Source organism: Saccoglossus kowalevskii, chromosome 1 (assembly GCF_978046115.1).
Source record: "Saccoglossus kowalevskii chromosome 1, keSacKowa6.1, whole genome shotgun sequence".
In the NCBI taxonomy this organism is placed as follows: domain Eukaryota; kingdom Metazoa; phylum Hemichordata; class Enteropneusta; family Harrimaniidae; genus Saccoglossus; species Saccoglossus kowalevskii.
In genome coordinates, this window is record NC_140641.1 from 42,262,606 (window position 1) to 42,279,662 (window position 17,057).

Here is a 17,057-nt window from a genome sequence, read left to right on the forward strand (position 1 = left end):
TTAATTGTATAAAAATATTTTCACATATCGTCATCAGATCTCTGACATGGTAGATATTTTTGTTGCAAATTTTGAGTAAATTGACGTGTACCATTTACTGATTTTTTTTTCATTACATACAATAAAAATTCTTCCACATCAGCAATGTGCTATATGCACTGTAGAAATTTATATATATAGTAAAAACACTGACAATTGTTCTGTATATTGTTATATATATTGCTCATTTTATAATGAACAACAGAATTCTATATGCTTATGGTCTTTAACATTAAATACACAACATAGTCTGTGCATTGCAAAATGCTTGTATTTCCATCACTCGAAAAAGTAAATGATAAAGTATGTTTGGTATTTGAGTGTTATATGCATTACATCACTTCAAAACAAAGTGATATAGCTTACAATTCTTTTGGTAAATATTTTAGAATGATTTATCATAAAAACTATGGTAACTATTTTCATTGTTCAGATTGTTTAATATGTACACTGTCTATGATGTAGTAACCAAGCAAAAAATACAATACTAATAATACAAATTAAGTCACATCTCTTTTTTTTTTTCACTTGTGCTGTAAACATTCAACTTAATTTGACCGCTCCATTTGGCTGTTCACTTCACTTTGACCGCTCCATTTGGCCTTGCACTTTGGGCATGCAATTTGACCGCTCAACTTGGTCACCTCTAAATGTCAATCCAATGTGAGGTTGTTGTCCATCAAATGTATGGTATTTTCACTATGAATCATAACAATATGCACTACACTCTATTGTCTTTTAACAAATAATCAGATTGTACACACATCGATGAACTTGGTAATTGTGCATTATTAGTTGTCCACTATGGAGCTTAGTTATATCCCTTGATTGTCCTCATGTTTATCCCATGTTATTTTTTTTTTATAAAAAGTTAATTACATGTTACTTATTTCTTTGTTTTAGTGTCTTTTTTTTGTTCTTTATCATCTTGTTTTTTCAAAGCATCTTTGTCCAGCATTTCTTCATCTGACTTCTTTGGTTTTACAAATAAACGCTTTATACTGCCTGCTACCAAGCAAGGTGACGTGAAATAATAACAACATATAATGACCAATAGGATCGCTGCCAGCACAATAACTGCTGCCAGAGTTGCCTCTTCCACGTACGAATCATCAGGATGTTGTGTTGTTAAGGTACTATTGGTGGGTAATTCTGTTTCCATAGTGATTTGATTAGATGTGGATCAGTAATCTGTAAAATAGATATTAATATAATGAAGACATAAACATGTAAACAAACATAATAAAGTAATAAACATGGAAACATCAAGAAATTATCCATAGAATGATTTCACCAATCAACAAGAAGACATATGAACATATGTGTTAAATATTCAGAGTATGTACCAAGATTTACCTTCAGCTTCCTGTAAAAGCCCTGTTATAACTTGGTGTGTTGAATCCGACATCTTGCTATTATCATAAGTGACGCATTAGGGAAACTTATACTATTGTCTGTGGCTCAATTAATAGTTCACACAATTTTTGAAACAATTTTGAAGAAAATAAATCTATTAAAATATAATTGTTGCTGTGTTTTCAGATGTATAAAACTAAGTCAAAACTGTCAATATCCACTATACTGTCCTGGATGTAGTGACGAATGGTTCAATCCAATATGGAGAACAGTGGAGAGAATATAGGGAATACACAATCAGAAGAACAAACAAAATTTTAGACTAGAGCAATAATGATTTAGCCATGTCACAACAATCTTGTTATGTATACATTGTACTAGCTGTATTTTACTAACCTGGTTCACTGTAAAATTCACTGCTCAACTTGTTGCGTGTTGCACAGCTTGATTGACGATGCGTGTGTCTGTATGTCTCAATGCTGAATGTCTATTAATCATTAACCATACATGTAAGTACAAGGGGCAATCCACTTCAATCACTGATAACACTGCATAGATTGTCATACATCTCACAATTCAAATATCCCAGTAGTAGTTTTTAGATTAATGAGACACTATCAACATAGATAATTAACACTTGCATGTTAAACTTGCATGGTGGTTGAATGTTAAACTTGCATAGTGTTTTCAAAGATTGTTTGTCACATGCGTGTTTTAGTTATTACCATCATATTCTTTAGCATGTAAGGCAAGTACAATTTTCTTTGGACAGAATTTCCAAATGAGTTTAAACAAAATTTAGGAATAGAAAAGAAGATTTTATCGTTGAAGGTGACGAAAGTTTGACTAGGAATAGGACTGCAGTATTGTGTGTACAATTGATCCACTGATTTCACAATAAAGTTGATACTTTGTTGTACAAATGATTAACCCATAACGTGAATACATTCAGTGTACATGTACCTAGTACTTATATGTGCCATTATAGATATAAATATAACAATTTGGTTAATGTATAATGTGTTGTAATACCCAGTGATGTATTAACTCATCCATGATAACAAAGTTATGTTTATAGGTTATTGTATCATAGGTCACCTGATCTATTGAGGTGGTGGTACATCTGGCATATATTTGTAACAATTTTAGTAAATTTTATCTAATATTTTTTGTATTTTTCCTCAACATTCTTAGATTTCTTTTTGAAAAATGCATCTTTTAAAATTCATTGATTTTACTTTGGCTATTGGTGACTTCTTCACTGTAACTGCACACACCTGTTTGTATAACTTGGTGATTAGTGTTGTATATTTTTTTAAATTGATGAATCACATAATCACTAAACCAAATTCATCTGAATGACAAACAACATTAAGGTATGAAGTTATAATTTATAAATAAATGTATTTTACTTGTTCTCTGTAAAAATACCAATAGTGTCTAAAAAACACATGCTTGTACACTTGAATGAATATATTTATTTACTTGTTTTGCAGATGATTTGGATGGTATTTCAGGAAATGTGACCCTTGCCCATTTTATTCATCCAAAAGTTTGGCATATAGTGTATGGTGATGAGTATACATGCAAAGATGATGGTTTGCCAATTGTACAACCAGTAAAAGTCAGTTATCAGTTGAAATTACTGAATCCAGACACACTAGGAAATCCAACTGATCATTTCAGTGATGAAGAGTCAGGTAAAAAAAGCTCTGTTTCACATGTTGCAACATGAAGTAAGGCGTAAGCAACATGAAGTATGATGCATGCAATATGATGTAAGACATAATGTACTATGATGTAAGACATGCAACATGAGGTATGTGCATGGAACCTAAAGTAAGATGCATGCAGCATGATGTAAGGTGCATGCAACATGATGTAAGGCGCATGCAACATGATGTAAGGCACATGCAACATGATGTAAGGCACATGCAACATGATGTAAGGCACATGCAACATGATGTAAGGCACATGCAACATGATATAAGGCACATGCAACATGATGTAAATGATGTAAGGCGCATGCAACATGAAATAAGTCGCACATGCAACATAAAGTAAGGCACATGTAACATGAAGTAGGGCGCATGCAACATGATGTAAGGCACATGCAACATGATGTAAGGCGCATGCAACATGATGTAAGGCATATGTAACATGAAGTAAGGCACATGTAACATGATGTAAGGCACATGCAACATGAAATAAGTCACACATGCAACATAAAGTAAGGCACATGTAACATTAGGTAGGGCGCATGCAACATGAAGTAAGGCGCAAGCAACATGAAGTAAGGCGCAAGCAACATAAAGTAAGGCGCAATCAACATGAAGTAAGGCGCATGCAACATGAAGTAAGGCGCATGCAACATGAAGTAAGACGCATGCAACATGAAGTAAGGCGCATGCAACATGAAGTAAGGCACATGCAACATGAAGTAAGGCACATGCAACATGAAGTAAGGCGCATGCAACATGAAGTAAGGCGCATGCAAGTTGAAGTAAGGCGCATGCAATATGATATAGGGTGCATATAACATGAAATAAGGCATATGCAACATGAAGTAAGGCGCATGCAACATGATGTAAGGCGCATGCAATATGATGTAGGGTGCATACAACATGAAATAAGGCATATGCAACATGAAGTAAGGTGCATGCAACATGATGTAATGCGCATGCAACATGAAATCTGTCACATGAGCAACATAAAGTAAGGCACATGTAACATGAATTAAGGCGCATGCAACATGAATTAAGGCGCATGCAACATGATGTAAGGCGCATGCAACATGAAGTAAGGTGCATGCAACATGTTGTAAGAAGCATGCAATATGAAGTAAGGAAGTATGGCCTGATTTGATCAAATATGGCTGCCTGGTGGCCATTTTGCATGTCAAAATCCTGTAAAATCCATTTTTTTGGGTGGGTCCATCATTTCTCAGAGATGCATGGACCGATTTGCAGAGACTTAGTACAAAGACAGTGTCCACTGGTACAGATGCACATTGATTTATTTTTTAATTGTAATGAGCTCATTTGCATATTTAATTATTTATTTGAATTCTTGTTAATATCTTGTGAACTAATAGTCCATATCAGACCAAACTTGGTAGAGACTTGATTTATCTTGCAATATTGAGTTTCAATCTAATTAACAAGCTCATTTGCATATTTAATTAATTTTGAATTTTTCTTATTATCTTGTGAACTAATTGTTCGAATAAGACCAAAGTTGGTATAGACTTACTTGATCTGTCAATATAAGATGTGTGCTATGCAATATTGACTTTCAACTTAATTAATGAGCTAATTTGAATATTTAATTAATTTTGAATTTTTGGTAATATCTTGTGAACTAATAGTTCATGTATTTGCTATTTAATATTGACTCAATTGAATTTCCATATTCAATTGATTGTGAATTTTTCTTGAAATTTATGCAAATTTTACCAAATTTAATAGAGATGTCCTAGCTGTTAACTTTGAGTAACATAATTTTGATTTTCAACTTAATCTTCCTACCCGATTTTATACATATATATTCAAACTTTATAATTCATAGCCAACTATAATCACATCTGACAAGTGGGGGCTGTGTCATCTTCAGATGACTTGTTCAATAAGACAATGTTTTTTTTTTCTTTTTATTTTAGGACTATTAGAATTTTATCAAATATTTGTTATTTTATATTTTGTATTGTTATGTATCTTTGCTTCTGAAATATACCTTACCATATCTAAAAGAGGACCCATGTATCTGGTGAGTGGCTTGCTTTGCATTGCTTTTAAATAACCTTACCATAACCTTAAAAATACCCATGTACTGTAAAATAATTTATTTTCGCTCTGAATTTATTTTCGCTGAATGGATGATTCAGTGAAAATAAAATCCAGTGAATATACCTTTTTTCCTATATCTCACATTCAACTCATTCCATACAAAACACCCAGAAAGACTTTACTATTTTACAGTATGAGTGGCCCGCTTTGCAATGCCTCTAATAATTATTGTGATGTTGGGAGATGATTCTGGTGTGTCTCGATCACTTTTATATTTTACAAGATATTCCTATTGGTTTAACCTACTGTTAGATAACAGAAATAGAAGACCTTTGTTTAATTCCCCTTTCAGCAATTTTATGTTATTTTTGTTTATTGCTGTTATTCTGTGACCTGAGAATTGATATATTGTTTCAGCATTTTGTGAAAATGTACTTATAAATTATACAACCAACATTGTTATCCTTTATCACGGACAATTTTATGATAGTTACACTATGTTTCAATTCTGTCATGGTTGTACATGTACAATATTACATTTTTTTTACAGGTTTTGAAAATGTTATCAACTGCCATGGCGCTGGAAGTGGTTGAAATAATTTGTATGTTTTTACATTTATATGGATATTCTAAAGATGGCGTAGGATCTCCAACATTACAGACTTTATCACAGTGTAGGTATTACATGCATTGGCAATGGTTGATGAATTCACTGGCTGTTATGTTACTGAAGATGATTTTATGACAATTCATTTGTGACGTATTGCTCATTGCCCCAATCAGAGATGCTGTTGCTCATTGCCCCAATCAGAGATGCTGTTGCTCATTGCCCCAATCAGAGATGCTGTTGCTCATTGCCATATCAGAGATGCTGTTGGTTATTACCCTATCACAGATGCTGTTGCTCATTGCCCAATCAGAGATGCTGTTGCTCATTGCCCAATCAGAGATGCTGTTGCATATTACCCCATCAGAGATGCTGTTGCATATTACACTATCAGAGATGCTGTTGCTTATTACCCTATCAGAGATGCTGTTGCTTATTACCCCATCATAGATGCTTAGATTGTGTATCTACGGATACTAAGATGTTACAAATTATATTTCTGTAAACAATACATTTCGTATAATTACAAACATTTTGTCAGGTCAGTCTGAATGTCTAGCATACAACATCAACCTGTTTGGTGGAACACTGAATCTTGTATAAAAATGATCAGCACTAGTAGTCTCACAGGGATATGTTATTAGCCAGAAAGGAGGACTTATGTTTAGATTTCATGTACATCACCATTTCTCGGACATGTCAGGAATATTTGGGTTAAAAATTGTTACAAGGACAAGTCATAATATGCATATGTATGTTGACTGACTGGCGAGTTTTGTCCTGCTGCCCTCAAAAATCAACCTGTCATCAACTGTTTTTCAGGCATAGCATGACCCATTTCATTCAAACATGGCATTACTAATGCCGTTATTAAAATTGTTTAAATCTGCTATTTGATTCAAAATGGCCAATTGGCTTATGTGCGAAGTATACCATGTTATATAATATGAGTTTTCACTTTGACTGCACAAAATCTGGACAGGCAGCCCTATATTATTTAATTATAATCTATCTATACTTTTCATTGTCTTTAATTGATATTAAAACACATTCACTAAAAAACTGAACAAAGAGTATGTCCTTGACAATGACTTTTTGTATCGGTATATAGAATTGTTCCTTTCTGCTCAGACTAATCGCCATCATATCAAAACTGAACTTCTAAGAGAGATTTACTATAATTAATTGTTCTTACAGTATTTGTTATAGGTACCTATTTTCAGATGTTGTATTTATTGTTAAGTTTATCTTTTGGCTGGACTCTTGGAAGTGGTAAAGTACATATATTTTATGATGATGTGTGGAAGTCCAGACCAGTAGTGCCTATTTCCATTGTACTATCTTTATATCAGGTATGTACTGTTATTATTTCAATCTATATTCTAATTGATTCAATACATGTCAAATCTGGATCCAAAGTTCAAACTTCTTGCTTTGAAAATACTGTTGTGGGATTATATATTTATCATATGGATATTCTTTCAGTCCAAAAAAAAGATGGATTGCTGAAAGTGGATTTATATTTTTAGCTCTGCTGTCGACTTTGTCGAGCAGAGCTTATCATACGAGTGATTGTCCGTCGTCCGTGTCAATGTTTTACTTTTTCGACTTCTTCTTGAAAACTACAAGCCTGAATGCTCTGATACTTGGTGTGTATGTACCTAGGGTAGACCTCTCTTAGATTTGTTTATTTCATGATGATATCTTCAATTCTCTATATTTGGTGAATATTTTTGTCATTTTTAGTAAAAAGTGATATTTTTGACTTCTTGTTAAAAACCGCAAGTCCAATTGCTTTGATATTACATAAATAGGTACTACATGTGGACCTCTCTCAGATTTGTTCATTTTGTAATGATATCTTTAGTTCTCTAATTTTGGTGAATATTTATGTCATTTTTGGTTAAAAGTGATATTTTTGAATTCTTGTTGAAATCAGAAAGTCCGATTGCTATACATACTATACATATTGTTCATTTTCTAATGATATCTTCAGTTCTTTAATTGAAATGTGTCTTGCTAACAGGGGAGCTACCTCAGCCGACAGGCTGCTTGTTTATATTAAATCAATAAAAACAATTGTGTTTATGTGTGTACAATTTATGTTAATTCTGATCACATGCCATAGTGCTGTGGTTTTTTAAGCAAATGAATACAAATTATTTCATAATTAATGGATATGTAAAGACCTATGGTGTCTGTGAACACCCTAAACGTTTTTATATTAAACAACGCATTTTTCATGGCATTTAAGTCTTTGCTTCCAATGTTATGAAGCGACTTGCCAGCAAAAATAAAGAAAAGAGATACAAAATATTTTGTCGCATTTGTGCTAGTGAATGTTCCTTATGAAGTTGTAGACACAGGAAATTATAAAACTTGGATAGTGACATCACGCGACTTCTACTAAAATGGTAGAATGCAACAGAGGGGATGTGGCTTCTATTAGAGCATCTACACATATGAGAAATGATGAATTTTTGATTCTCAATTATGCAAAAATAATGGGTGCGACTTCTATTAGGGATGTGGCTTCTAATACAGATTTTACAGTAGTTCAAGTTTTTGATCAGCTTCACATGATAACTGAACATGTGTATTTTACATGCGTTATGTGTGTATAACTTTGATAATCTTTTGATTGACATGCAATGAAAATCTCATGAGATCTCAGGAGCTTCCATGCATGTGGACTATGATCAGAAAGTGATGCAAGTATCATGCACATTTGCCATTTAAATGTGTCTGTACCATTTTCAAAAGCCATCTCCGATATTAATGCATGTACCTTTGTTACAATTGTAATCACTGTATGTTCATGCCAACAGGGTATATTACTATTATGGGAGCTATTTCAAGTCAGTGAACACAAGGTATACAATGCATATGAAAACACAGCAGGTGTCCTGCATATTATCATTGGACTACTCTTAGCTGCTATATTTGCTGGAAATATTTATAACACTGTATCCATTGAAAGAAGTGCCCTTCGTAGAGAATTCTATAAAAACTTTGCCAAGGTAAGTGAAGACAGAAAGTAGTAAATAAAAATTATCAATTCTGAGGTAATTCTGAAATTTTAATAAAAACTTAGGACTATTATGTCAAATATTTTGAGAGATATTTGTCAATACTTTAAATATTGTGTTTTGATTGCTATCGCAAAATGACCACAGTGTGAATACATTTCAAGTACAATGTACCGGTAACAACATTATGAACATCAGGCTTTATAACATTGATGCATCATAACATGGATGATTTGTATCATTTTTTTCACCAAAGATGAGTTTACATATGGGATCAAAACACAATATTTAGCATTAGTGTAATTTGTAGCATGTTCTTCACATGTAGTTATTGCGTTTGTAAGATTTTATGTTTGTAATTTCTAGTCAAATATGTTTTTTTTTTGACATGTCAAAAACAACCTGTTACAACCTGTGAAGTAGAATCTAATTTTGATTGAATTATTTTTATTTTTTAGATTTGCCTTATTTGGTTTTTATCATATCCAGTCATGGTTGTCACTTCATTTGTTTTTACACACTATCTACGATACAAGGTAAGCAGTGTACATATCATGTTAGTCTTCGGAGATAACTATGGCATGTCAAATCTTTACATGCATGTCAAGTAATACATGGCATGTCAAATCTTTACATGCATGTCAAGTAATACATGGCTACTTCAAATACAACTTCATTTATGATCAGTGGTCTTGAAACTTGTATTATTTTAGTGTTTTTGATAAAATTATAATTCTGTGACATAGTTGAATTGTGATTCCCATTCTATATCAGTGGTCTACATCAGCTTATTCATGTTCTATGAATCTGTAGCATATAGCCTGAGTATTCATGATAGATACAATTGTGACATGTATGTTTGTTGCTTATTCACTTCCTAGTCTTTCATCAAACATCCAAAATGAGGACTTATATTTTGGCCAATTTGTCCATCCAACATCATTTTTCACACCTATCTAAGCAGATTTTGTTACACACTCGAGACTTGAAGTTGTATATGTGCATGTTGATTTGTTTTTCAGTTCATTGACCTTTGAGCAGTCATTTTCAACATGTCATCAACTATTTCATGGGCATGCCTGGACTGATTTATTATTTGATATAAACATTACTCATCATTCAAGAGAATTATGGATGCATGTTCATGATTTGATTCAAAATGACTTCTCTAATATAATGGTGTTTATATGCATGCGAGTAAAAAATTTGTATGTGCAGGTTTATTTAAGTATACAACACTCCACAATTAGAAGGTTGTTACACAAAACTCATTCAATTTGAATAACAAATTATGAACAAATTGCCAATGAATTCCATGCATGTATCAACAGTCTATCTTCTAATTGATTGCAGGTGATAACGGTTGGAGTAAAGACAGGACAAACTTGTGCCATGATTTTGTTATATAAACTTTTTTTATCCAGAAGTTTATACTGGGAGGTGTCTGCATTGTCAGCGTCAACATTGCCAAGAATGAATAAAACTGTTGGAATTAAGCTTTATAATTAATATTACAAAGAAGACTCAAAATAGTGGTTTGACATTTCTGAGAAACCATGCTCAGACACAAATTTGAAAGATATATCTAATTAGAGGTTAATTTTTAGAAAACAAACAATTTTTGCTATTTTTTGTAAATTTGTCTTGCCCAGTATATCTGTAATATTAGCTCCATCCACTCTGTCTTCCCGTTTGTCTTGCCCAATATATCTGTAATAGTAGCTCCATCCACTCTGTCTTCCTGTTTGTCCTTCTAATATATTTGTAATACAAGCTTCATCTGTCACTTGTTTCAGCATTACCTCTAGAACTAATAATCAAATTCAAATGAAATTTGACACATCTGTGCATATTTTCAGCTGTATCTTGGCATGAAATAATCTAGATCAAACCTGATACAGACGTTCTGTAGAAATAGTGCAACATTTAGGTAGTTATTTGTTGACATATTTCAGCACACCAGTTATTTTTAACAAATTTGTTAAGCTAGATGGCTACATTAAAACAAACGATCACATTTCCTTGGATTGTGCAATATATCAGTAGTTTTATTGACTCCCGTGTGCGAAGCACAAAAGGGAGTCTTTGCAGTTACCCTGTCTGTATGTCTGTATGTCTGTCTGTATGTATGTATGTATGTATGTATGTATGTATGTATGTATGTATGTATGTATGTTACTTTTTTTGTTCCACCGTTATCTCAAGAACCACTTATCAAATTTTGGTGAAACTTGGTACATAGATGCTCTGGGATAATGCGCAGAGTTGATTAGGTTTTGGTAAAAATCTATGAATATTAATTACCTAATTTGCATGATAATTAGCTGATTTTTAGCTGTTCCAAGACTGTTCCACTGATATCTGAAGAACCACTCATTGGATTTCAATGAAACTTGCTCTGAACTAATGCGCAGATTTGATTAGTTTTGGGTAAAAATCTGCAATATTAATTATCTAATTTACATAATGATTAATCAATTTTCTGCTTTTCCACTGATATCTCAAGTACTAATTATAACATTTCAATAAAACTTGGTACATAGATGTCATATGACACTGCACAGACCTGATAGTTTTTAATTAATTTTTAGCTTTTGATATTTCGAGTAGTAATGATCACGTTTCAATGAAACTTGGTACATAGTTACTTGAGACCTGTGCAGACCCCTGATTAGTTTTTGGGTAAATATGTGTGCATATTAATTACCTTATTAGCATAATTAGTTAATTTTCAGCTTTTCACCTGATATCCCAAGTACTAATCATCACATTTCAATGAGACTTGCGACATAGATATTCTAGAACTATGCAGAGACCTGATTAATTTTGGGATAAATAATTGTGCCTACATGTATTAATTACCTAATTTGCATAATTAGTTAATTTTTTGCTGTTCTATGGCTATTGCACTGATGTCTAAAAACCACTCATTGGATTTCAATGAAACTTTTAAATAGTACCCATCACATTTCAATGAACCTAAGACTATGCACCATATTAGTTTTTGGTAAATATTTATGCTTCTTAATCACCTAATTAACATAATTAATTAATACTGATATCTCAAGTATTGATCATCACATTTGAATAAAACTTGGTACATAAATGCTCTACGACAATAGACAGCCTTATTAATTTTGGGTTAAAATCTGTTCATATTAATTCTCTAATTAGTATAATAATTAATATTTTTTTGGTTCTAATCACATTTCAATGAAACTTGGTACATTGTGGCAGACCTTATTAGTTTTACACCTAAATCTGTTCATATTAGTTACCTTATTTGCATAATTAGTTTTCAGCTATTCCATCAATATCTCAAGTATAAGTAATTTTGAATTAATTTTTAATGTGTCTCCAAAACTCTCAGCACACGGGAGTTCTTTCTAAGCTTTCTTTGATTTTATGCTGTTATTCACAAAATCAAGATAAAAATATATAGTCACCAAACTACTTTTTGTACAAAACAAGTCTCCGTGAAAGTGGTGGTTTTTGAGCTACATTTACCATTGGTTCCTATGTTTATTATTAACATAATCCTCACCATATCACAAAATTTAGTTTGGTTACAAAATGATGAAAAAGATGTACAGTTGTCACAAATTATTAGGAAATTCGGAAAAATACCATTTATTTGTTATGAAATCATGCTTCAACATGATTTCTAGATAACTTTTGTATTATTTCAGACAGTTTATAATTCATACTGAAAAAAAATGAAAAGATTATGACATGTGTCCAAATTATTTTGGTTGAATATCTGATCTACAGCAAGTAAATACCAACCTAAAACTGATAACATTTTATATAGCATACATAATATGCTTATAAATAGGTAGCTGAAGCGTAGCAAACATTTACTTGCTTCTTATAACTTGTAAAAGTAACTGAAATAAGACATTATATTAATAAGAATATTTCTATTTTACAACCCAATTATATGCATGCAATATTTGTTGAAATATGGTTATCCAATTAAACCGATATTTTCATGACATACAGCTTTGTACATTTATTTCAGTTTGTTTCCTCAAAACTACGAGTTTACGCTGTCTATTTCACTTATACATCAATGCATATAGGTAGTATTTTGATATTGATGCAGTATACATCCCAATCCTCCAATTTACAGACTGTCCAGTTACAGCAAACAAGAGGTAAAAGATAAAGACCAAAAAAATGTATACTATGATAAGATGTTGATGATTTTAAAAATAACAATAGACACAGCAACAGATCTAACTTTGTGCCTCTTATGTTGGGAAGTTGACATGACAGTAAATTTAGGCATACTTTGGACCAAGTACAACCCCGTATTCAGAAAGTACCGGTAGACATGACAACATTACTTGATAACTTGATGCTTGTCCATCTGATCTCATTTCTTGTAAATGACTGGACTAATTTTACTCAAATTCTGTACAAGCATGATTCATAATGGTATACATATTCGCTTTGATTTATTTTTTCCGCTTTGATGACAGTGACACTGGTAGCCATTTTATTCACACCATGTCATGCTTGGGTTCTTTCTTCCAAACTTGTTATGGACATCACTTATAAAACAAGTCAAGTCATAGTGGTAAACATTTGCATTAGATTTGTTTTTCATTTTGTTGTAAAACACCATTCCTACAAGACATCAAACATTTCTGGAATGTGCCAAGGTCATTTAAACTTTGTGTGTGACATCACACATAGTGTGTTACTAATGCATGTCATTTTGTGTCACAACTTGATTCAAAATGTCTTACTGACAGCAATGTTGATTTGTTCTTCCTTTGATGCAACACGGATTTTGTTTAAATTTTGTGCATAGGTTAAATGTTGACATCTCAGAGCTTACGACGCAATGGACGAAAAAACAGAAATGTTGCTCCAGTATTTTGACAAACAAATTTACCATGCAATATGCAGTAATTTTAGAACCATGAAAAGTTGTTTTGGATTTGCTGATTCAAAAACTGCAGAATATTTATACAAAAAAACTTGAATTTCAATTGAACAAAGGACTCAGATTATAGGGCTTCACATGTGGTGATGAAATTATGTTTTAATCAGATTTGATTTCAACCCATGTACGCCATCTGAACTACATCAATAATGTACCTAAGCCTCACTGATGAGTTTATCAGTTTAAATATGTGTACTATTGATTAAGAGCAAAGATAATACAGTGTACTTGTGTGCCATCTCCACACATGTTATTTACAGCACAAACAATGACCTGATTATAAGTAGCTGTGGAACACACCTGAAGTGACATACCAGGATAGAACATTTATGATAACAAGATGGGATCTGTTCTACAGGCACTAATGCATCTATGGCGAATTGTTATGATTGAATTTGTAGTTTGGGATCAAGTGCATTGTGGGTAACACACTATTGACAATTGGGGTGGGGTAATATAATAAATGTTTGGGTTCATCTACCTTTAAATAACATGTTCTCAATTTGTCTGTGAAATTCTCTAGAAATTACTAAGCACTGTACTATTTAAAAAACTACACATCTGAAACCTTAGATACATCAGCAGGTGTGTTATCAAAGAAACACCAGCTTGCAGTCAAAGGTCAAATAACTATGTGAGCATTCAACTTTGGTAGACATGCATTAATTACAGAACAGGTCGTAGACATATTGCCCACAATCAATAGTTAAAATAGTGCAGTCCAAAACTCAGTTCAAATTGTCAGTGTTCAATCATAACAGACCCAGTAAAATTGCATTAAACACTGTATATTTGTAGTGTTCAAGCAGGACAGACCCAGTACAAGACCAAAACAAGCTGACAATGTATACCTCTGATGCAATTTCCAGAAAATATTTCACTGCTAGATCAAAAACCCAGCTTTTTGTCAGCAATTTACATTAATTATATGCCAAATATATGATTACTTGCATATGTGTCAAGATTTCCATGAGAACCGAGTGAGATTTGTAGGCAGAAAAGAAAAACTAAAAGTTTCTTGTGAATAAACTTGTCAATCACCATTACACAACAGCGATCGAAAAAACTCATTCATGAGTAGGCTTTGTCTTTACTTAAACTGACTAATCCAAGGTTATGAGAATACCACCAAGTATGCATGAAGACTGTACAGCAGTCATATCAACCAACACAGACTGTACAGCAATCATTTCTATTTCAAGTAATAATTCAATGAGAGAAAATAAGATTACATTCAGTAACTCAATTTAGATTCTATTTTCATCACACTGCAAATGTGAAAAAAGGAAATTGTTTGAATGTTGACATTATTGTTTTTGAATGTTTAGAATGAATGCAAATACAGCTTTTTACAGAATGGTAAATTCTATTTAGTGCTAGAGATGTATATGAAATCATTGACACAAACCAGTTGAAGGAATAAACTTTAATTAAAAAACAAATGAACATAATTTGCAATGTTATACTTTTTCCTATAGTGACTAGTTAAAGATACAAACACTAAACAATATTCTCTACCTAAATAAACATGTATTATACAAACATGGATGGTCGTATTCCGAGCTGATCTGAACTACTGGTACCATTAGAATCCATACTGTATGTTACTGAACAAAGGTAATCTCAGCTCAGCACAGAAGTTTGAATGATTAAAGGGGGAAACTGTATCTAGTTTTGTGCTAATACAGTCAAACCTGTGAGTGAGGCAATAATAATGTATGAGCAGCTTCTGTATAAAGACCACCTTTCAGTAATATTTTTGCAGAATAACCATTGTTTAGAAACCAAAATAATAATTAGCGTTCAAATAATGTGTTTTTTGTTTGTTTCACACCATTTCATTATTTTTAGATGAAATTCATGAGTTGACGATCCATAAAAATATAATCTAGCCTCCAGACTGGCTGTCCATAAAGACCATTTTAATGAAGTCCCTCTGGTGGTCACTATACACAGAAGCTGTTGTGGATCAGCTTTAACTAAAACAAATATGAACTGGTAAAATATTAATATTGCATATAAAACTGTATATAACATTTATATTTAAAAGTACTGAAAATGTAATATGGCACTAGAAAAACAGTAGAGAAAAAATAATTCTACACAATCTCATATTTTTTCTTGGGTTGACAAACACAAATGATTACTGTCATATGATAAATATGAGTCAGAGGAGAGAATTGATGCTACTCTTGCTGTCTGATGACATCAAACTAAAAGAAAATATTGTGGGATTATATCACATGCATAGTTATACAGTACGCTTTTCACGTTTCATTTTCTCTGATTTGGTATATCTTCAAAAATTACAACCAGGTTTTTTTTGAGTGACTGACAGTTACTTGTATAACCCAGGACGGTCTGTACAATTTTGTAGATAACTAGTGCTACACTGGCAGTATGTGACATCAAACTATGTGATATGCATATTGATCTGTCCTGTGCTACACTGGCAGTATGTGACATCAAACTATGTGATATGCATATTGATCTGTCCTGTGCTACACTGGCAGTATGTGACATCAAACTATGTGATATGCATATTGATCTGTCCTGTGCTACACTGGCAGTATGTGACATCAAACTATGTGATATGCATATTGATCTGTCCTGTGCTACACTGGCAGTATGTGACATCAAACTATGCGATATGCATATTGATCTGTCCCGTGCTACACTGGCAGTATGTGACATCAAACTATGTGATATGCATATTGATCTGTCCTGTGCTACACTGGCAGTATGTGACATCAAACTATGTGATATGCATATTGATCTGTCCTGTGCTACACTGGCAGTATGTGACATCAAACTATGTGATATGCATATTGATCTGTCCTGTGCTACACTGGCAGTATGTGACATCAAACTATGTGATATGCATATTGATCTGTCCTGTGCTACACTGGCAGTATGTGACATCAAACTATGTGATATGCATATTGATCTGTCCTGTGCTACACTGGCAGTATGTGACATCAAACTATGTGATATGCATATTGATCTGTCCTGTGCTACACTGGCAGTATGTGACATCAAACTATGTGATATGCATATTGATCTGTCCTGTGCTACACTGGCAGTATGTGACATCAAACTATGTGATGTGCATATTGATCTGTCCTGTGTTACACTGGCAGTATGTGACATCAAACTATGTGATGTGCATATTGATCTGTCCTGTGTTACACTGGCAGTATGTGACATCAAACTATGTGATGTGCATATTGATCTGTCCTGTGCTACACTGGCAGTATGTGACATCAAACTATGTGATATGCATATTG

General features: G+C 32.8%; 1 protein-coding gene and 1 long non-coding RNA gene across 2 annotated transcripts in view; one reads left to right on the forward strand and one right to left on the reverse strand.

Annotated features, from left to right (window-relative positions):
• LOC102808485 (integral membrane protein GPR180-like) overlaps positions 1-12,817 on the forward strand; it is a 56,769-nt gene extending 43,952 nt beyond the window's left edge. The window contains exons 3-9 of the mRNA XM_085502183.1: positions 2,892-3,095; positions 5,054-5,160; positions 5,731-5,854; positions 6,985-7,139; positions 8,616-8,807; positions 9,275-9,352; positions 10,170-12,817. Coding sequence (XP_085358309.1) covers positions 2,892-3,095; positions 5,054-5,160; positions 5,731-5,854; positions 6,985-7,139; positions 8,616-8,807; positions 9,275-9,352; positions 10,170-10,325 — 1,016 coding nt within the window. The 3' untranslated portion in view covers positions 10,326-12,817. The remainder of the gene's footprint in view (positions 1-2,891; positions 3,096-5,053; positions 5,161-5,730; positions 5,855-6,984; positions 7,140-8,615; positions 8,808-9,274; positions 9,353-10,169) is intronic.
• On the reverse strand, positions 926-1,880 carry LOC144342474 (uncharacterized). Its single transcript, XR_013418761.1, has 2 exons — positions 1,792-1,880; positions 926-1,230 (listed from the first exon to the last, which is right to left on the reverse strand). It is a non-coding gene; the product is annotated as an uncharacterized LOC144342474 (long non-coding RNA).
• Positions 12,818-17,057: the final 4,240 nt, after the last annotated feature.